Source organism: Tupaia chinensis, unplaced genomic scaffold (genome assembly GCF_000334495.1).
Source record: "Tupaia chinensis unplaced genomic scaffold, TupChi_1.0 Scaffold000605_1, whole genome shotgun sequence".
Taxonomy (NCBI): Eukaryota; Metazoa; Chordata; class Mammalia; order Scandentia; family Tupaiidae; genus Tupaia; species Tupaia belangeri.
In genome coordinates, this window is record NW_006160123.1 from 1,098,032 (window position 1) to 1,115,921 (window position 17,890).

The following is a 17,890-nucleotide window of genomic DNA, read 5'->3' on the forward strand; positions in this document are numbered from 1 at the left end:
GCAGCATCTCCCTCAGCTCTGTGAAGGCTCTGTGCGCTGTGGAACCGCAGGCACCCAGCACGCTCCTTGTCCACAGCCAAGATGCCCAAGAGGAAAGTCAGCTCAGGTGAGGGCAGCAAAGAAGGAGCCCAAGAGGAGATGTGCGAAGTTGTTGACTAAATAAAAAAGGCAGCAAGGAGGGAGAAATCTTCAGACAAGAGAGCAAACCAAAGGGAAAAGTGGAGGAGAGGGAAACAGGTTGAAGTGGCCAACTGAGACACTAAAGAAGATACATCTTCAGCAAATGGAGAAACTAAAAATGAGGAGAATCCACCCTCTGAGAAAGAAGTCAAATCTGAGTATTGTCATGTATCGTGTCTTACCAGTGGTCCCTGTCTCCCTTCTTGTACAACCCAGAGGAATATTTTTACCAACTATTTTGTAAATACAAGTTTTTTAGTAGCTTTAGAAACATTTTTAAGAAAGAGGGAATATCATCTCATCCCATTTTTTAAGTGTAAATGCTTTTTTTAAGAGGTAAAATAATTTCCTGGTTGTTTATATTTTAGTACAACCAGAAAACAGTGGGATAGTGACTTACAGGAGGCTTTGACTCTCTTGTGCATCAGCTTAACATTCCATAGGTGGGGGTGGGTGGGTAGTTTTTATACCCTAAATACAAAGTGTATGAAATGGCAGTTTGAAATCACAGTCATGCATTTAGTGTGTCTTGAACATTTTAAGTTACTTCTATTATGTTTTTTAGTAGTACTGTTTCCTAAAGAAAACCACTCCTTGACTGTTGCTCTATCAGAATTGTGTGCACTCTGCAACATCTTTGGGTATAGTAGCCCAGTTTTCCTAATAATTTTGTTAATGTGCTGTGAAAGATTGAAAATTTCAGTATGTAGTGTGTATGATACTAAATTGTGATTTGGTGGGACGTACATAACAGCTTTCAACACTGAAGACAGTGGTACTTGATATATTCTTAGAGAAAAGTTGCCTACAAATTTGAAACTAGAATGTCACTGGAATAACTTAAAAAGAATCACAGTACTTGGATTTTTAAATTTTTGGTAAGAATGTTAAACATTGGGTACAGATTGAAATGTCTGTACTGCCAATAAATCTCAATTACAAAAAAAGAAAAAGGAGACCAGCAGGTGGCGTGATGGTTAAGGTGCTGGGCAAAACCACAAGCTGACCACAGTTTGAGCCTCGGACCTAGTGGCTTGCTTTCTTGCTTTCTCTCTAGTCAACTGAAATAAATAAATGAATATATAAAATTAAATAAATAATTTTTAAAACAAAGAAAGAAAAAGATACTAAGAGTAGGTGATGGAATTATAAGTATTTAAATTTTTCTTTTTAAAAAATATTCTCCAGGCCAGAAAGTGGCTTGGTGGTTGAGGTGCTGGATTCCCACATGGCTGACTATGGCTCGAGTCCCAGACTCAGTGGCTTGAAAATAATGCTCTCTCTATGTGTGTGTGTGTGTGTGTGTGTGTGTGTGTGTGTGTGTGTGTGTGTGTGCGCATCCCTAGAATCCTGACAGGAGAATGGAGAAGAAGGGATTGTCTAAGGCCAACCCCTAAGGAGGTGATTTCTCACTTTCACTCTCTTTGTCTCTCTCTGGTGAGCACGCACACCCTATGGCAAAAACAAACAAAAATTCTCCAATTTGCCTACAATGAACACATTAGTTGTTATAAGAAAATAAGATAATTTTAAATCTTAAAATTAAAAAACAAATAAGTTGAAACCTAGAAATGTTTGGGAATATGTGGGAATAATGGATGTTGAATGCTTCTTAAAGATGTATAATGATTACTATTATGATTGAAATAAAACTAAAGACTAGAAGGTTTAAAAACAGTATTGGTAAAAACAGAACAAGAATCTCCTCACCATTATCTCTTGATTCATGTGACCCTGCCCTCCCTTCCTCCACCCCACAAACAGCTTTGGTTAAGTACATGGTCCTGGGAAATTCCTGGACAATTATTAAAGTCTAGGGTAATTCGTGTTACTGTAAGGGAGTGAAGTAAAAGTATCGAGACATGCTAGTTCACGTGAAGATCTGTCCAATCAGAGAGTGCTTTTTCAGACAGGAGCGGACGGTAGAAATGCCATGGGTCACACACAGGATGTGTTAAGAGTGTATCATTCACAAAAGTGTTGGAATCATTTTTGTCACAAAACCTGTATTGATCCACATAGGTGAGAATATTAAATTTTTCAAAACAATACTATAACGAATAATGCAAACTAATTTTCTATGATATAACATGTTATCTATTTAGCAACTGATATTCATGATCTGGTTTTCTTAAGGACTTATATGTTAAAGTAATATGCAAAAATACCTTTGTTTGAGAGGAATCTGTAGGTGTTCAAAGTATAACTGGCCCTGGGCATTTATGCTCAACACAACCTCTTCTTTAGATACCAAGTCTACTTTGAATGGGTTTGCCATGATATGACACTTCAGCTCTCCTTTTTCATCTGCCAGTACCAGATTGCCTGTATCACCTGAACAAGAAATCAGCCTAGAAAACAAAACAGAAAGAAAAATAAATTGCTGTAGGTTCATATGGCTCTATGTACTTTGCAATTCAAAGTAATTAATTTATAAATCAATATTCATGGGACATAGCACAGATAAGGCACTAGAGGACTATCAATAAGAACATGGGCTTCGGGGTTAGAGAGCTTAGACTGATTGTAACTCCACCATGAACTATTGATAGGCACATAACTTTAGATAACAAAGTTATTCAACTTTTCTAGGTCTCAGTTCCCTAATCTATAAGGGGGAAATTATAAAAGCAACAATCAATAGATTTTGGAGAGACTTAAATGAGATCATGCATGTAAAGGCATGTAAATGTATGTACATGTATGTAAAGGCATGATTTCACTTAATGTCAAGTGTAGGCACTTGATGTAGTGCCTAACACACAATAAACACTCAATAAATACTAGCTATCATCATCATCCCTCAGTCTCAAACTCTGGATATAGAATCTAAACATTGTTTTCCTTTCTCATTTCAACCATATTCTTAGAAACTAAGAAAATAACATAGTTTGGGTCCACAGTGGGATGAAACTAGTTCAAAAAAAGAGGTTTTTTGAGAGGTTTCTGCTATAGGGAGTGTGTGCTTTCCAGAAAGACAGAGACAGAAAACAAGAAATCACCCCTTAGGACGGGGGGATGGCCATGCCGCAATCCCTTCTCCTCTATTCTCCTCTTGGGATCTTGGGCATGCATGCATATGCACCTGTCATGAGTTTAAGCCACTGGGTCCAGAACTCGAACTGTGGTCAATTACATGGGAGTCCAGTGACATAGCCATTATGCCAACTGCGGGTCCCCCTTAAATTTTATTTATTTATCTATTGTCCCATTCCCATTAGCCTCCAACTAGGTAGGAAGACTGTTAGGATGTTTTGAATATTCAGGAATTATGCAAGCTCAGAACAAGCATCTAAAATTCCTAAATATTTCCCTTTCTCTGGTGCATAGTTACCCTGGTCAGTGGTCCTAAGACTCTTTAGGGATGGTTAGAAGGGATGATTTATCTTTTCATTATATCCTTCTAGTCCTTTTCCATGGAGTCTAGACTTCCCTTTCAAGTGCGAAGCTTTAGATCTAGAAACTCTGGAGTTGGGTGAGAGGATGTATCTTACTGTTTATAAAATTTAGATTGACTTCTTCTGATTTTCCATCGAATAGGACTTTGGCCCGTGTATTTCAGTCTAATAGACCCCACAGTAAATTGATCACTGCCCTGAGGGATAGACCATTTTGCGTGGCACATGGCTCCTACTGCATGTTACAGAATTATGCCCACCTTGTCTCTGACAACTAAATGCTGCTACTTTGCCTCTGTTACCTGGAGTCTCATCATCTTCCCTGAAATTAGGGAGTTCATTTTAATGGCATCATTTGCCACTATTAACTCAAGCCTATAAAAGAAAGAAATTCACTGCAATGCTTTCCAATTATTACCTCACCTATGCACTTTTCAATAAAGGAAGTAAGTCCTGGATTCACTTGGGGAACAGAGTTATGGGCTAGATGACCTGGTGGTGTATGACGAAGCCACAGCACCTTTATTCCCTATGCCAGTGGAGAGTTTCTTCTACACTGTGCCAAGGAATTTCTGGTATTTTAACTTCATTCAGCAGAATCTACTGCTGAGTTTAGACCATAGTTAATCAACAAGTAAACTACTGGAACCATTCTAAGCTGTCCAAGGTAGTATATCAAATCTGTATTTGCTGGTTTGTGTACATTTGTTAATAAATTTAGCCTAAGATTGTGCTCCTTTCTTCTGATCTAGGAATCCTCCAGAAACCATTTCTATGTATATATTTCCCAGGTATTTGTTATTAGAAGATCTTTTCATTCTTTAGGCATGCAAGCCTTTTCTTACTTGGTTTGATTACAACTGGTCCTCTGGGCATGTTGAGGTCTGACTCTAAAGAGGGCCTGGAGGCAGTGAAGGAGGCACTAGGGCACTGGGACCTCCCTGCAAGCATATGTTAGGTGAGGCCAACGTAGGGTGCCCAGGCAAGGCAGGATCAAGCTTTATCAGACAGAGCAGGAGGAGCTGCATCTGTTGGAATAAGACTCTCAGTGGTTTTGAGGTTTGAATATACAGACTTATCCAGATCTTCCCAAATGTTTTTCTTCAACTTTGAGGTGTCCTACATTTTCCCAGCTAAGGCCCTAAATTCACGGATGTGAGGAGTCTATGAATTCAACTTGTGGTCTAATGCTCAAATTGTGGTCTGATTCATGATCAAACCTGTATCTGATTTTTAGCTACAAGGACCCTTCAGCTACAAGAGATGAGAGAGATTTTAGGATTGTCATAGCAACTTATTCGTTTTCTGATGATTCCTTGAGCTAAGAATTTAAATCTTTGTGACCATTTTTTTTTAAAGCTCTTCAAGAAAGCTAACAGCAGCAAGCCCATCTTGCAGTTTTGTTTTTTTTTAAGAGATATTTTTGCTATAGGGTGAATGTGCTCACTGGAGAGACACACAGAGAAAAAGAGACAGACAGACAGACAGAAAGTGAGCAATCACCCTCCAGGGGGAATGGCCAAACTGCAATCCCTTCTCCAGCCTCCTCTTGGGATCTTTGGCACAAACATACACACCCAGCGTCAGCTTTAAGTTGCTAGGTCCAGGACTCAAACTGCAGTCAACTAGGAGTCCAAAAATGTAACCATTATGCTATCTGCTAGTCTCTCACCTCAAAGTTTTAAGTTCTATGACAATCATAATATGGGATGGCCCTATCGCTTTGCTTATAACTGGCACTTCAGTTGGCCACCAGCAGTAATTTAAATAATTCTGCCAGAGAATGCTGTGGTCTACGGCTAGCTGTGTTAGTTTGCTAGGGCTGACATAATAAGATACCACAGATGGGGGAGTTTAAGCTTTTTTTCTCACGATTCAGGAAGTTAGAAATCCTAGATTAAGGTGTTAGCAAGTTTGGTTTCTTACAAGGCCTATTTCCGTGGCTTGTCGATGTCTTCCTTTTCTCTGTGTCCTCACAAGGTCCCTCTGTCTCTGTGTGTGTCTCTGAACTTCCTTTTCTTACAAGGACACCAGTCATAATGAATTAGGACCTCTCTAATGACCCTACTTCAATTTCTTTAAAGACCCTACCTCTAGACACAGTCCCGTTTTTTGAGGTACTGGGAGTTAGGACTTCAACGTATGAGTTTTGAGTGGACAAATTTCAACTCATAACACCAAAACCCTACCCTCTAATAACTAGGTCCTAACCACTTCCAAATTCAGAAAGGTCATCCTACCACTCTCATATTCTCATTCTTAATGGTCTGTTGTTTATCCCTACTTCTGATGCCAACTATTATACAAACAAGGGTCAACTGTAGATAACAGAAAGAAGTCAATATTTTTAAGAAGAAAGCAAATGACGTGATTTGGGAATTAGTTACTTATAATATCATGACAAAAGCTGTGGTAGTAGGTTCTAGGTTGGTCACCTAGTAATGACCTTTGTAACAATACTGCATAACTGCATGGTCAATGGAACTATCTCAGCTAGATCATGAAGTTGAGTAATCAAAAGTCACTGTGACAATGGCTGGGCTCTAGGATCATGCCCCCTTAGCTGTAATCTGGAGATCAAGAAACCACTGCTCTAACTAATGGCCTTAAAGTCACTCCATAGCTTCCAGATGTATATAAGCAAAATAAGGAATTTGATCCCTAAATCAAGATTTGAGTGTAGTATGTGTGTATGTGTGTGGGGGGGGCATTTTAAACAGGGTCTAACTGTATTGCGATCCTCCTGCCTTAGCCCCCAAAATAGCTGGGATAACCCGTGGCACTCCCCACCATGCCTGGCTCTTCAGACATGGACTCGCTATGTTTTCACACTGGCCACGAGATTGTGGACCTCTTGCCTCAGACTAATTGGTAGCTGGAACCACAGGCATGTACCACTGTGTCTAAATTTTTAAATTTTTTCCTAGGGAAGATGGTAAGTGAACCCGAGCCTCCTGTGTGGTCTGAGCCTGCCAAGAAGCAGCTGATTCAACATGTGCTACCACATCTGGGCCTCAACTCAAGATTTCTGTAAGTCTGACTGGTGGAAACTGGATTACATCAGAATCTCTAGCTACAAGGGAGTACAGGAAATGGAGAAATGTAATTTATAGCCTTCTAGTTTTTGCAGTTATTGCAACAGCTATTTTTTCTAGAAAAAATCTTGAAAAGAAAAACAAAGGGGATGGCAGGTGGCATAGTAGAGAGACAGAAAGTGAGAAATCATTCCCTGGGGGAATAGCCACGCTGCAATCCCTTCTTCTCCATTCTCCTCTTGGGATTTTGGGCACACATGCACACATGCCTGGCAAGAGTTTTTTAAGCCACCGGGTCCAAGACTCGAACCGTGGTCAACTATGTGGGAGTCCAGTGACATGGCTGTTATGCCATCTACTGGCCCCATAACCAAGTGGTTTTAAAAAATTATTTATTAACTTTATTTATTCATTTATTTTAATTTGACCAGAGAGACAGAGAGAAAAGAGAGGGAAAGTGAGAAAGCAAGCTACCAGGTCCAACCGTGGTTGGCCATGTGGGAGTGCCCAACGCCTTAACCACCATGCCACCCGCTGGTCCCAACCAAGTGGTTTTTATACTTATACATTTATATGCCTTGACTCAACTGCCAAACTACAAAAGCCTTGAGAACATTATCTTTTAAATTTCTGTTTTCTATGTTCTTGCCATATTGTAGCAGCTCAGTTGATAGATATACTTTTAACTTAAGATAGTTCTACCATTGGGACCAGCAGTTAGTGTAATGGCTATGTCACTGGACTCCCACGCAGTCGACCGCAGTTTGCGTCCCGGACCCGGTGGCTTAAAACTCACGCCAGGCGCGTGTGTGTGCATGCCCAAGATCCTGAGAGGAGAATGGAGGAGAAGGGATTGTGGCGTGGCCATCCCCCCGGGGGGTGATTTCTCACTTTCTGTCTCTTTGTCTGTCTCTGTCTGTCTGGCGAGCACACGCGCCCTATAGCAAAAATCTCTTAAAAAAAAAAAAAAAGATAGTTCTACCATACCTGAATTAATTTCTCCTTATAATTAAGTAGATTTTTATGGAAAAACCATGGTAATTATTTAATAAAAATGAAGCATCTGGTATAATCTTATGTTTCTTCATTAAATAATATGAAATATAACAGATACCAACAGGCAATAAGAAGTTGGAATATCACTGGAAAGTATGGTGAGAACCGTTGAAAATTATGCAAGTACTTGAAAAATGCTTTAGTCCCCAAAGATTTTTTTTTCACTTATACACTGATTATTAATTTATCTCTGACTCTAAGCAAAATTACATGCTAGACTTCTGAGAATGCCCTTAATTAGAAGTGAGCCAGTTTAACTGTATAAATTACTATAAGCATGGGAGTGCATTAGATCTCTGGAGTCCTGCTGTTAATGAGTGGATAAATTAAGCAGCTTTTCTTTGACATGCTCCCCAATTCTGCTAACAAACTGCTTTCTTCGTGAGAAAGGGAACAGGGCTCTATCTCCCCCTGAGTCAAATAGTGGATGAATTAAAAACAGAATGGATAACACAATGGAAGACAGATAAACTTGTTCCCCAAATAACTGAATATTAACTCTGCAAAGGACTGTAGCATTGAACTGAAAAAATAGAAGATACATGCAGGGCCAGCAGTTGGCATGATGGTTAAGGTGCTGACCACAGTTCAAGTCCTGGATCTGGTGACTTGATTTCTCACTTTCCCTTTATCTCTCTTGTCAAATTTTAAAATAATAATAAAATTTAATTAAAGAATTCTTTTAAAAAGGTGCATATAAATCTATTACTGAAGGTATGATAAAAGAACTACTGAGAGTGTATCTAAGATACCTCGTTTCGTGGCTTACCGTACAGAGTTTGGCTTGCTTGTGAGGACATCAGGAACTTCATATCTGGGTTTCAGGGGCGTTTCCTCATTGATTTTAAGCCTGAAAATGTTTCCCTCTATACCATAAACTTCAGCCAAGAGAGGAACCTGGAAATAGATAGATGAGATTACCTTCAAGGTTTCCCCAAAGATGGTCAATTCTATACAAATGACAATAACTAGAAAAGTATTTGTTTAAGTTATGATAGGCCTAGCAAATTGGAGATCAATGGCAATGATCAAAAGAAAAAGTTCTCCAATTTATATATGCATTTATTTAGCTATACCTTTGTAGTAATAAGAAATACCTTCTGTATGTTCTATGGCTCAGTGAACATATAATTGCCCAAACCAGGATCTAAAATGAAATAATTTTATTGAGTAACAAGCTGAAATGGAAATTGGGCTTGGAAAATTAGGACATATGAGTTTGGGCCTTAAAAGCGGAGTAACTAGGCTCCAGATGAATAAAAGATGAAGGGTAATGGGACATAGAAAAGAACGGAGGTAAAATGATGGTCATTAATGTAATCTAGTAGCAGATGACATGAAACTTACACTAAAATCAAGGAATTTTGTAGTTTAGAATAAGGCCTGGCAGAGTTTCTCAAGAGACTGGAGAATTCAGATAAAATTTGACCTACAGTGGGAGATGGAAGCAACTTAGAACTATGAAAAGAACATAGAGTTTGGAAAATAAAAATTAAAACAATAACGGGACCAGCAATTGGCATAATGGCTATGTCGCCGGACTCCCATGTAGTCGACCACAGTTCGAATCCTGGACCCGGTGGTTTAAACTCATGCTGGCGCGTGTGCATGCGTGCCCAAGATCCCAAAAGGAGAATCGAGGAGAAGGGATTGCGGCGTGGCCATCCCCCCTGGGGGTTGATTTCTCACATCCCATCTCTCCATCTCTCTCTTGTCTTTCTGGCGAGTACACATGCCCTATAGCAAAAACCTCTCAAAAAAAAAAATTAAAACAATAACAATAAACTATAAGAAAGTAGAAATGCCTAGACTTGGGTTTAAAAAATCAGGCATCCAGATCAGAGGAACATTTACAGGCAGTAGTTCTTAACTGGTATGCCATGCCACAATGGTCTACTGCAAACTCTTTACCATGTGTGATGCCAAATTTTAGTTATAACTAGGTACCTGTATTTATTATCAGGTCTGTTAAATGACAGCTAAGCTGGCTAAGCTGTGTGACGTAATGTAAAACAAGTACAATGTGGTCCAAGTAAGATAGGAATCCAGCACCAATAAGGTAATGTTACTGCAACCTTGCCTCTTTTTTAAAAAGAATTATTTTACTTAACTTTATTTCTTTCTTTATTTTAATTTGATCAGAAAGGGACAGAGAGAGGGAGAGAAAGAAAGTGAGAAAGCAAGCCTCAGATCCAGGAATCTAGCTGCAGTCGGCCATGTGGGTGTCCAGTGCCCTTAACCACCACTCTATTTGCCGGTCCCTGGAACTTTGCCTCTTGAGAATAGGAGAGAAGACGGGGTACTCCAACACTGACATTGAAGAGTGACCAGGGAAATACTGTGTTAGTTGCAGATGTTGTTATAGACACTCTAATACAGAGTTATAAAGTAGTAGTGATCATATGGCTTACATGTTTAGTGCTCTTTTATATATTTGAAATACTTTCAAAGCCACTGGAATTATTCCCCTCCTTTTTTTAAGAGAGATTTTTGCTATAGGGCAAGTGCACTTGCTGAAGAGACAGAGAGAGACACAGCGACAAAAAGCAAGAACTCACCTCCCAGGGGAGATGGCCATGCTGCAATCCCTTCTCCTCCATTTTCCTCTTGGGATTTTGGGCACACATGTACACGTGCCTTGTGTAAATTTAAGCCACCAGGTCTGGGATTTGAACCACGATCAAATACATGAGAGTCCAGCAATGTAACAATTATGCAATTGGAATTCTAACATTTGAAAATGAAATGTGTTCCAATTACAAAAAAGCTGGAATCCCGTTATGATCTCCCTAGTTAGATATATATTTCTCTTGCTCTCTACAATTCAACTAATATTTATTTGGCATATCAATATTATGATAACTAAGCTCTTTGAGAAGTTATAATTCATAGATACAAAATTAACATAGTAAGCATTAGGTTGGAAGAACAAGGAACAGTGCTGTTGTGGGAGGGGAAAGAAGGGGAATATTAAGGACGACTGTGAGAATGTCTGAAGGAGAGGGGTTTCAGTATTTTGCATAGGCAAAATGTGACAAGAACTTAATGAGCAGAGAACACATAGGTTATCTGCCTATATTAGCAAACTGCATCCAGCTATGTAGAGAGCCTCCCATTTTTAGTAAAATAGCTTTTTAAAAAAAATGTTTTAAAATCTAAGACTGGGCTGTGGATTCTTTTCTTGAGAAAATAGGCTAGGAAAAAATCTTTACTATAAGGGAGGAGGTAGCAGTAACCTTGTTTTCATCATAACACATGATGTACAAATCAGTTAAAATTCCATTTTGTTTTCTTTCTTTCTTTCTTTTTTTTTTTTTTTTGGAGAGGTTTTTGCTACAGGGCACGTGCACTCACCAGAAAGACAGAGAGGGGAGGGGGATGGTGACAATGCAATTCCTTCTCCTCCATTCTCCTCTCGGGATCTTGGACATGCACACACATACACACATTATAAGTTTAAGCCACCAGGTCGAGACTCGAACCACAGTTGACTACATGGGAATCCAGTGACATAGTCATTATGCCAACTACTGGTCCCATTTTATTTTCATTTTAACTTAATTTAGCAAGGGAATTTTTCCAATGTGGTAGCCCTTTTCAAGATCAATATCCACATTCATTCTCATCTCTTAGTATCACTAACATAGCTTTCATTTTTCATTTTTTTTGAGAGGGTTTAGCTATAGGGCGCGTGTGCTCGCTAGACAGACAGAGAGAGACAGAGAGACAGAAAGCAAGAAATCACCACCCAGGGGGGATGGCCACGCCGCAATCCCTTTTCCTCCATTCTCCTCTCGGGATCTTGGGCATGCATGCACGCACACGCGCCCGGAGTGAGTTTTAAGCCACCGGGTCCGGGATGCGAACCGCAGTCGACTACGTGGGAGTTCAGCGACATAGCCATTACGCTAACTGCTGGTCCTTTCATTTTTTCATTTTTTGAGGCTTAATTGCAGTTATTGCCCAATCCTTCTACTAAAACCTTAGCCTTTCAAAAAAAATGTAGACATAAATGTTACATTATTCTATCAAAAATATTAAGAATTGGGGCTGGGGGACCAGCAGTTGGCGTAATGGCTATGTCGCTGGACTCCCATGTAGTTGACCACCCTATAGCAAAAAAATCTCTCAAAAAAACAAAAGAATTGGGGCCAGTAGATGGTGTAGTGGTTAAGGGTGCTAGACTCCCACAAGGCCAACCATGATTCAAGTCCTGGACCTGGCAGTTTGCTTTCTCACTCTATCTTTCTCTCTCTCACTCTCATTGTTTCTCTTTGACCTTTAATTAAAAAAAAAAAAGATAAATAAAATAATTATTTAAAAAATATTAAGAATTTCCATATATTCCCATTCTTATTTTCTAGGAACCTGATTGGATATTTATGATGTAATCTACAAATAAATTACCAAGTCTTTTTCTCCTATCAGTGATGACTGAAAATGATAATGAAAAAAATGCATTAAGAAAATAAATTAAAGGGCTGGCAAGTGGAGTGGTGGTTAAGATGCTGAACTCCCATATGGCCAACCATGATTCAAATTCCAGATCTGATGGCTTGCTTTCTCACTTTCTGTCTCTTTGGTCAAATGAAAGAATAAGTTATAAAATTGAATAAAATAATTTTTTTTGAGAGATTTTTTTTGCTATAGGGCGTGTGTGCTCGCCAGACAGACAGAGACAGACAGAGAGATAGAAAGCGAGAAATTACCCCCCAGGGGGGATGGCCACGCCGCAAACCCTTCTCCTCCGTTCTCCTCTCAGGATCTTGGGCATGCAAGTACATGCGCCCGGCGTGAGTTTAAGCCACCGGGTCCAGGACTCGAACCACAGTTCACTACGTGGGAGTCCAGCGACATAGCCATTATGCTAACTGCTGGTTCCTGAAGAAAATAATTTTTTTAAAAAAAGAAGGTAAGTTAAGGATCAGCAGGTAGAGGAGGTGGTGTGGAGGTTAAGGCAGCTGGAATCCCATACGGCCAACTGCAAGCCAAACCCAGTGGCTTGAAAATCACTATAGGCATGTGTGTGCTTGCCCCAAATCAGAGAGAAGAATGGAGGGGAAGGGACTGCCATCTGCCCTACAGAGTGCTCTCTCACTCCCCCTTTCCCCTCAGTCTCTCTCTGGTAAGCACACAAGCCCTGTAGCAAAAGCTAAAAAAAAAAAAAAAAAAGTCCATGGGGCTGACAGGTGGCATAGTGGTTAAGGGCACTGAACTCCCACATGGCTGACCGTGGTTTGAGCTCTGGACCTGGCAGTTTGCTTTCTAACTTTTCCTTTCTCTCTCTCTCTCTCACTCTTGTCAAATTAAAATAAATAAATAAAATAAATAAAGTGAAAAATACAAGAAGTTCAAATGGTTAAATTGAGAATTTAATATTTGTCCTTGGATAATAGCAGTTATATTCAAATTGCAGCTAGATATATTTGTAAAATAAGTGAGCAAACATATATTTAAACAATTTAAATGGAAATTTTAAATGAGGTGAGAGAGATGGATTTTGTTCTGTTAAATACTTAAGACGTGGGGACCAGCAGATGGTGTAATGGTCGCTGAACTTCCACGTAGTTGACCGTGGTGCGAGTACTGGACCTGGGGACTTAAAACTCACACCAGGTGTGTGAGCATGCATGACCAAAATCCTGAGAGGAGAATGAAGGAAAAGGGATTGTGGTGTGGCCATCCCCCTGGAGATGATTTCTTGCTTCCTGTCTCACTGGCAAGCACATGCACCCTATAGTAAAAATCTCTCTTAAAAAAAAAAAAAAAAGGAAGACATGTAAATGTCCACTTCAACAGAGGCCCGAGATAAATCCTTAGAGGAAGGAATACATTTTGGAGGTTCTTTTTAGTATTATGAATCTCAAACTGGTTTTCATACACCTTTACTTAGAGGCCCACCTCTCACAAGCTAGGAAAAAAAACATGAATTTCCTTTTCCTATCTTATTTCTCCCCACACAATAAAAACAGGTAAAATCTGGGATGAGCAGATGGTGTAATGGTTATGTCACTGGACTCCCATGTAGTTGACCACCATTCAAGTCCCAGACCTGGTGGCTTAAAACTCACACTGGGTGCATGTGTGTGCATGCCCAAAATCCCAAGAAGAGAATGGAGGAAAAGGGATTAAGGCATGGCTATCTACCCTGAGGAATAATTTCTTGCTCTCTGTTTCTCTCTATCCTTCTGGTGAGCACACATACACTATAGCAAAAATCTCTAAAAAAGAAAAATAAAATGTGGTAGTTTGTCATTAATAAGTCTGGTTCAGTTATTATTTTTTTTTCATGACCACAAGGACAAAAATATCATACACTGTAAAAATCATTATGGGAGGGCCAGCAGGTGGCATGGTGGTTAAGTGCACTGGACCCCCACATGGCCGAATGCGGTTCAAGTCCTGGACCTGGCAGCTTGCTTGCTCTCTCTCTCTCTCTCTCTCTCTCTAGTCAATTAAAATAAAATAAATAAATAAAGATAAAATAAAATAATTCTTTAAAAAATCATTATGATAGAGGGCCAGCACGTGGTTGAGAGCTCTGATTCCCACATGGCCAACTGTGGTTCAAGTCCTGGACCTGGTGGCTTACTTTCTCACTTTCTTTCTCTCTTTATCTCTCTCTAATTCTGGTCAAATCAAAGTAAATAAAATAATTCTAAAACAATCATTGTGGTAGTAACAGCTCTATGTACTATGCATAGATTTCAAATTGTTTTTGCAATGAAATAAATTCATCCTTGAATTCCATTTACCATGAACTTTTTGAAGTCCCCTGTATTTAACAGACGACTAAACACAATTATATTTAAACAAAAAAAAAATTTACCTTGGGGCCAGCAGGTGGTGTGGTGGTTGGGATTTTGGACTCCTGCATTGCCGACTGCAGTTCGTTCGAGTCCTGGACCTGGTGGCTGCCTTTCTCACTTTCCCTTTCCCTCTCGTTGTCTCTCTCTGGTCGAATTAAAAAAAATAATAATGATAATGAAAAAAATAAAACTAACTAACTAAAATTAAAAACAAAAGCCTTATTTACCCAGAACTGGGCATCACACTAGCAGAGACAGCAACTGAGTTAACATAACAGACCTAGAACACATATTTAAATGATGGCAGGTGTAGAGAAGGGAAATTACAACTCTAACAGCTCCTCCTTGATGGATGGATCGATCTTGCTTTGCCTCTGGCAGCAAGTCTCTAAGCTATGATCTAACAAATAGCCTAAAAGCCTAGAAGAGTAAGAGCACCCCAGGTATTGATCAAGACCTCCCAAGATTCAGAGAATGGCTTAAAAGATCATTAAATTGCTGTAGGGGGGTTGGGACCAAAAGATGGCATAATGGTTACATAGCTAGACTCTCACATGGCTGATTGCAGTTTGAGTCCTGGACTCGGCGGCTTGAAACATACCAGGCATGTGTGCGTGGCCCAAATCCCAAGAGGAGGATGGAGAAAAAGGGACTGCAATATGGCCATCTCCCTGGGGGGTGATTTCTCACTTTCAGTCTCTCTTCCTTTTTCTCTCTTTGGTAAACACACATGCCCTATAGCAAAAAAATCTGAAAAAATAATGCTATAGGGCACTGATTTCCTCTTCCACAGTGACAGCCAATCTGTTTATTGAAGCCCAGATCTTCGGGGGACACTGGCAACCTCTGAGCTCATTCCAAAGACAATTAACCTGACCAAGTGTTTGGCTTGTTCCCAGATTAGCTGCCTGCTCCTGGCCATTCCTGCAGAAACAATACTGGTTAACCAGAGGCTGTTGTGCCTCATCTTTGAAGGAGGCAGCTGGTTGGACAGTCTCATTTTTATCACACTTAGATGAAGAGGTCAGGGGTAACTTCACAGTGGTGCTCAGAGACAACCCTGCATCCTTGGAGAAGCTGCTAGAAGTGTTGTCTCTGGTGAAACTTTTTTTTGAGAGATTTTCACTGTAGGGCGCGTGTGCTCGCCAGACAGACAGAGAGAGACATAGAGACAGAAAGCGAGAAATCACCCCCCAGGGGGGATGGTCACGCTGCAATCCCTTCTCCTCCATTCTCCTCTCGGGATCTTGGGCACGCACGCACACGCGCCCGGCGTGAGTTTTAAGCCACCGGGTCCAGGACACGAACCGTGGTCGACTATGTGGGAGTCCAGCGACATAGCCATTACGCTAACTGCTGGTTCCCTCTCGTGAAACTTTGTAAACAGGCTTCAATAGAAAGTATATTGACATATGTTTGTCCATATCATGAGAAAGCATCAAATTAGCAATATAAAGTAGGCCAAGGAGCAGGCTGTGGCATAGCTGCGGTCAGCAGCAAATTAAACTGCAGTGCTGGAAGCTACATGGCCAACCGTGAGTTTGTATCTCCTGGCTGACCCAAAAACAGGCCAGGCATGTGCTCACATGCCCATGATTCTGAGAAGCTGAAGGGCTGGAGAAAGAGGATCTCAACATGATGAGAACCTGTTGAGGGTGCTTTTCTCTCTCTCTCGCTCATGCATGTGCTAGCAGGAATAAATTTAAAACATCTTTTAAAAAAGTAGGCTGAAGGCAAAGCTCTGATCCAAACAGTCTTGCTAGAAGTACTTTTTAGCTAGACTCCAATAACATCACACATTTTCCTGTACTGATGTCACAAGACTAAATCTTCTCAACCCAGGGATAATTTTCACGGAAGGTAGAAAATTGGTAATAATAGGGGAAAAACAGTTCTAAAAAATAAGTCAACACTTTCTTGATCACTTTCTTTTTAAATATTCTTCTGGAAGCGTCTTTATAAAATATCTGATTATTCTGTCATCAGGAATAAGTACAATACTAAATTGGGACCCTTTGTGAAACAACTTACGTATCTGAAACTGCAACCAGCTTTTCTTCATAGCTAGATGTCCTAACCTGGTGAAAACATGCAGTTCCACACATCAGCTTGTTCTGTAACATTACTGTGCCCCAGGAACATCATGTTTACTATGGACTCAATTTTGTTTCTCCAAAATCCACATGTTGAAGCCCTGACCTCCAATGCAATGGTATTTGGAGATGGTTTTTTTGGGAGGTAACTAGGTTTAGATGAGGCCATGAGGGTAGAGTCCTCAGGATGGGATTAGTGCCCTTGTAATATTGGGTTGTCAGGAAAGTCATGACACACTTTTGCATAGAAAACTACATCATCACTTTCCCGACAACCTAATAATAAAAAATAACCGACTCCCTCCCTCTTCCCCCTTTCCCTCCACCATGGGAGAACACAGCAAGACAGTGTTCTCCACTGTGCTCTCTGGATAGTAAATTTGCTGGCACCTTGATCTTGGAACTCCAATCCTCCAAAATTGTGAGAGATACATGTTTGTGGTTTAAGCACTGAGTCTATGGTATTTTGTTATGGCAGCCCAAGCCGACTAAGACAATGTTGAATGAAGCTAGGTCCTGTTTCTTGGTTGTTCATTAAGGGGTATATTGGATGAAGGAAATTTGGAAGGAAGGATTTCAAAAATAAACAAGAAATCTTGACAACTCCAAAGTTACTGCTTTAAGAATTTCAAGAGAGCAGGCAGACAGGCACTAGACTGGTAGGTTTGTCAGAATCTGCCTCATCAGTGCAATTCGAGAACTGCAGATGTGAGCAGAATATGATCCTTTCAGACTCTGGGCTCTGTCTCTGTGAACTCGAAATAAAAAGCTATCATTCTGAATACATAGATGTATGCAGTTTGTTTAAATCTCCAGATCACATTTATACCATATCTTAATGTGCAACTACCTTCAAATGCCTATTTCTTCCCAGAAACATATATAATAGAAACTCTTTGACTATGCAATGAATTGGATACAGGTGTGTCCTGCTTTAGAAATTATTGTCTGGATCTTCATTGTCCCCATCAACCGACAGTGAGCATATTATCTTAAGCACCTGTTAGTCATTTCAACTCCATGTGATAAGAAGGACGTTAAAAAAGAGTTTAGGGCTGACTCTCTGGTATAGCAGTAATAGGAAACTTAAGAAAAGTCAGATCTTGTGTCAGTCAGTGATGTGGTGGTGAAGGAAGCTGGATCTCATATGGTCAACTTCGTGGTTCAAGTTCCAGACCTGGAGGCTTAAGAAACACACCAGGCACATGTGTGTGCATGCTCAAAATCCCAAGAGAAGAATGGAGGAGGAGGGACTGCAGCCATGGTCATCCTTCTTGGAGGGTGTTTTCTTACTTTCTCTCTGCTTTTCTCTAGTAAGA

The 17,890-nt window shown here is 40.2% G+C and overlaps 1 protein-coding gene across 3 annotated transcripts in view; it reads right to left on the reverse strand.

Annotated features, from left to right (window-relative positions):
* GANC (glucosidase alpha, neutral C) overlaps nt 1-17,890 on the reverse strand; it is a 95,523-nt gene that overhangs the window by 67,957 nt on the left and 9,676 nt on the right. For all 3 annotated transcript variants that reach the window (XM_014591658.2, XM_014591657.2, XM_006158650.3), the window contains exons 4-5: nt 8,439-8,566; nt 2,349-2,531 (exon numbers count right to left, since the gene is read on the reverse strand). In XM_014591658.2, the coding sequence (XP_014447144.1) occupies nt 2,349-2,531; nt 8,439-8,566 (311 nt within the window). The remainder of the gene's footprint in view (nt 1-2,348; nt 2,532-8,438; nt 8,567-17,890) is intronic.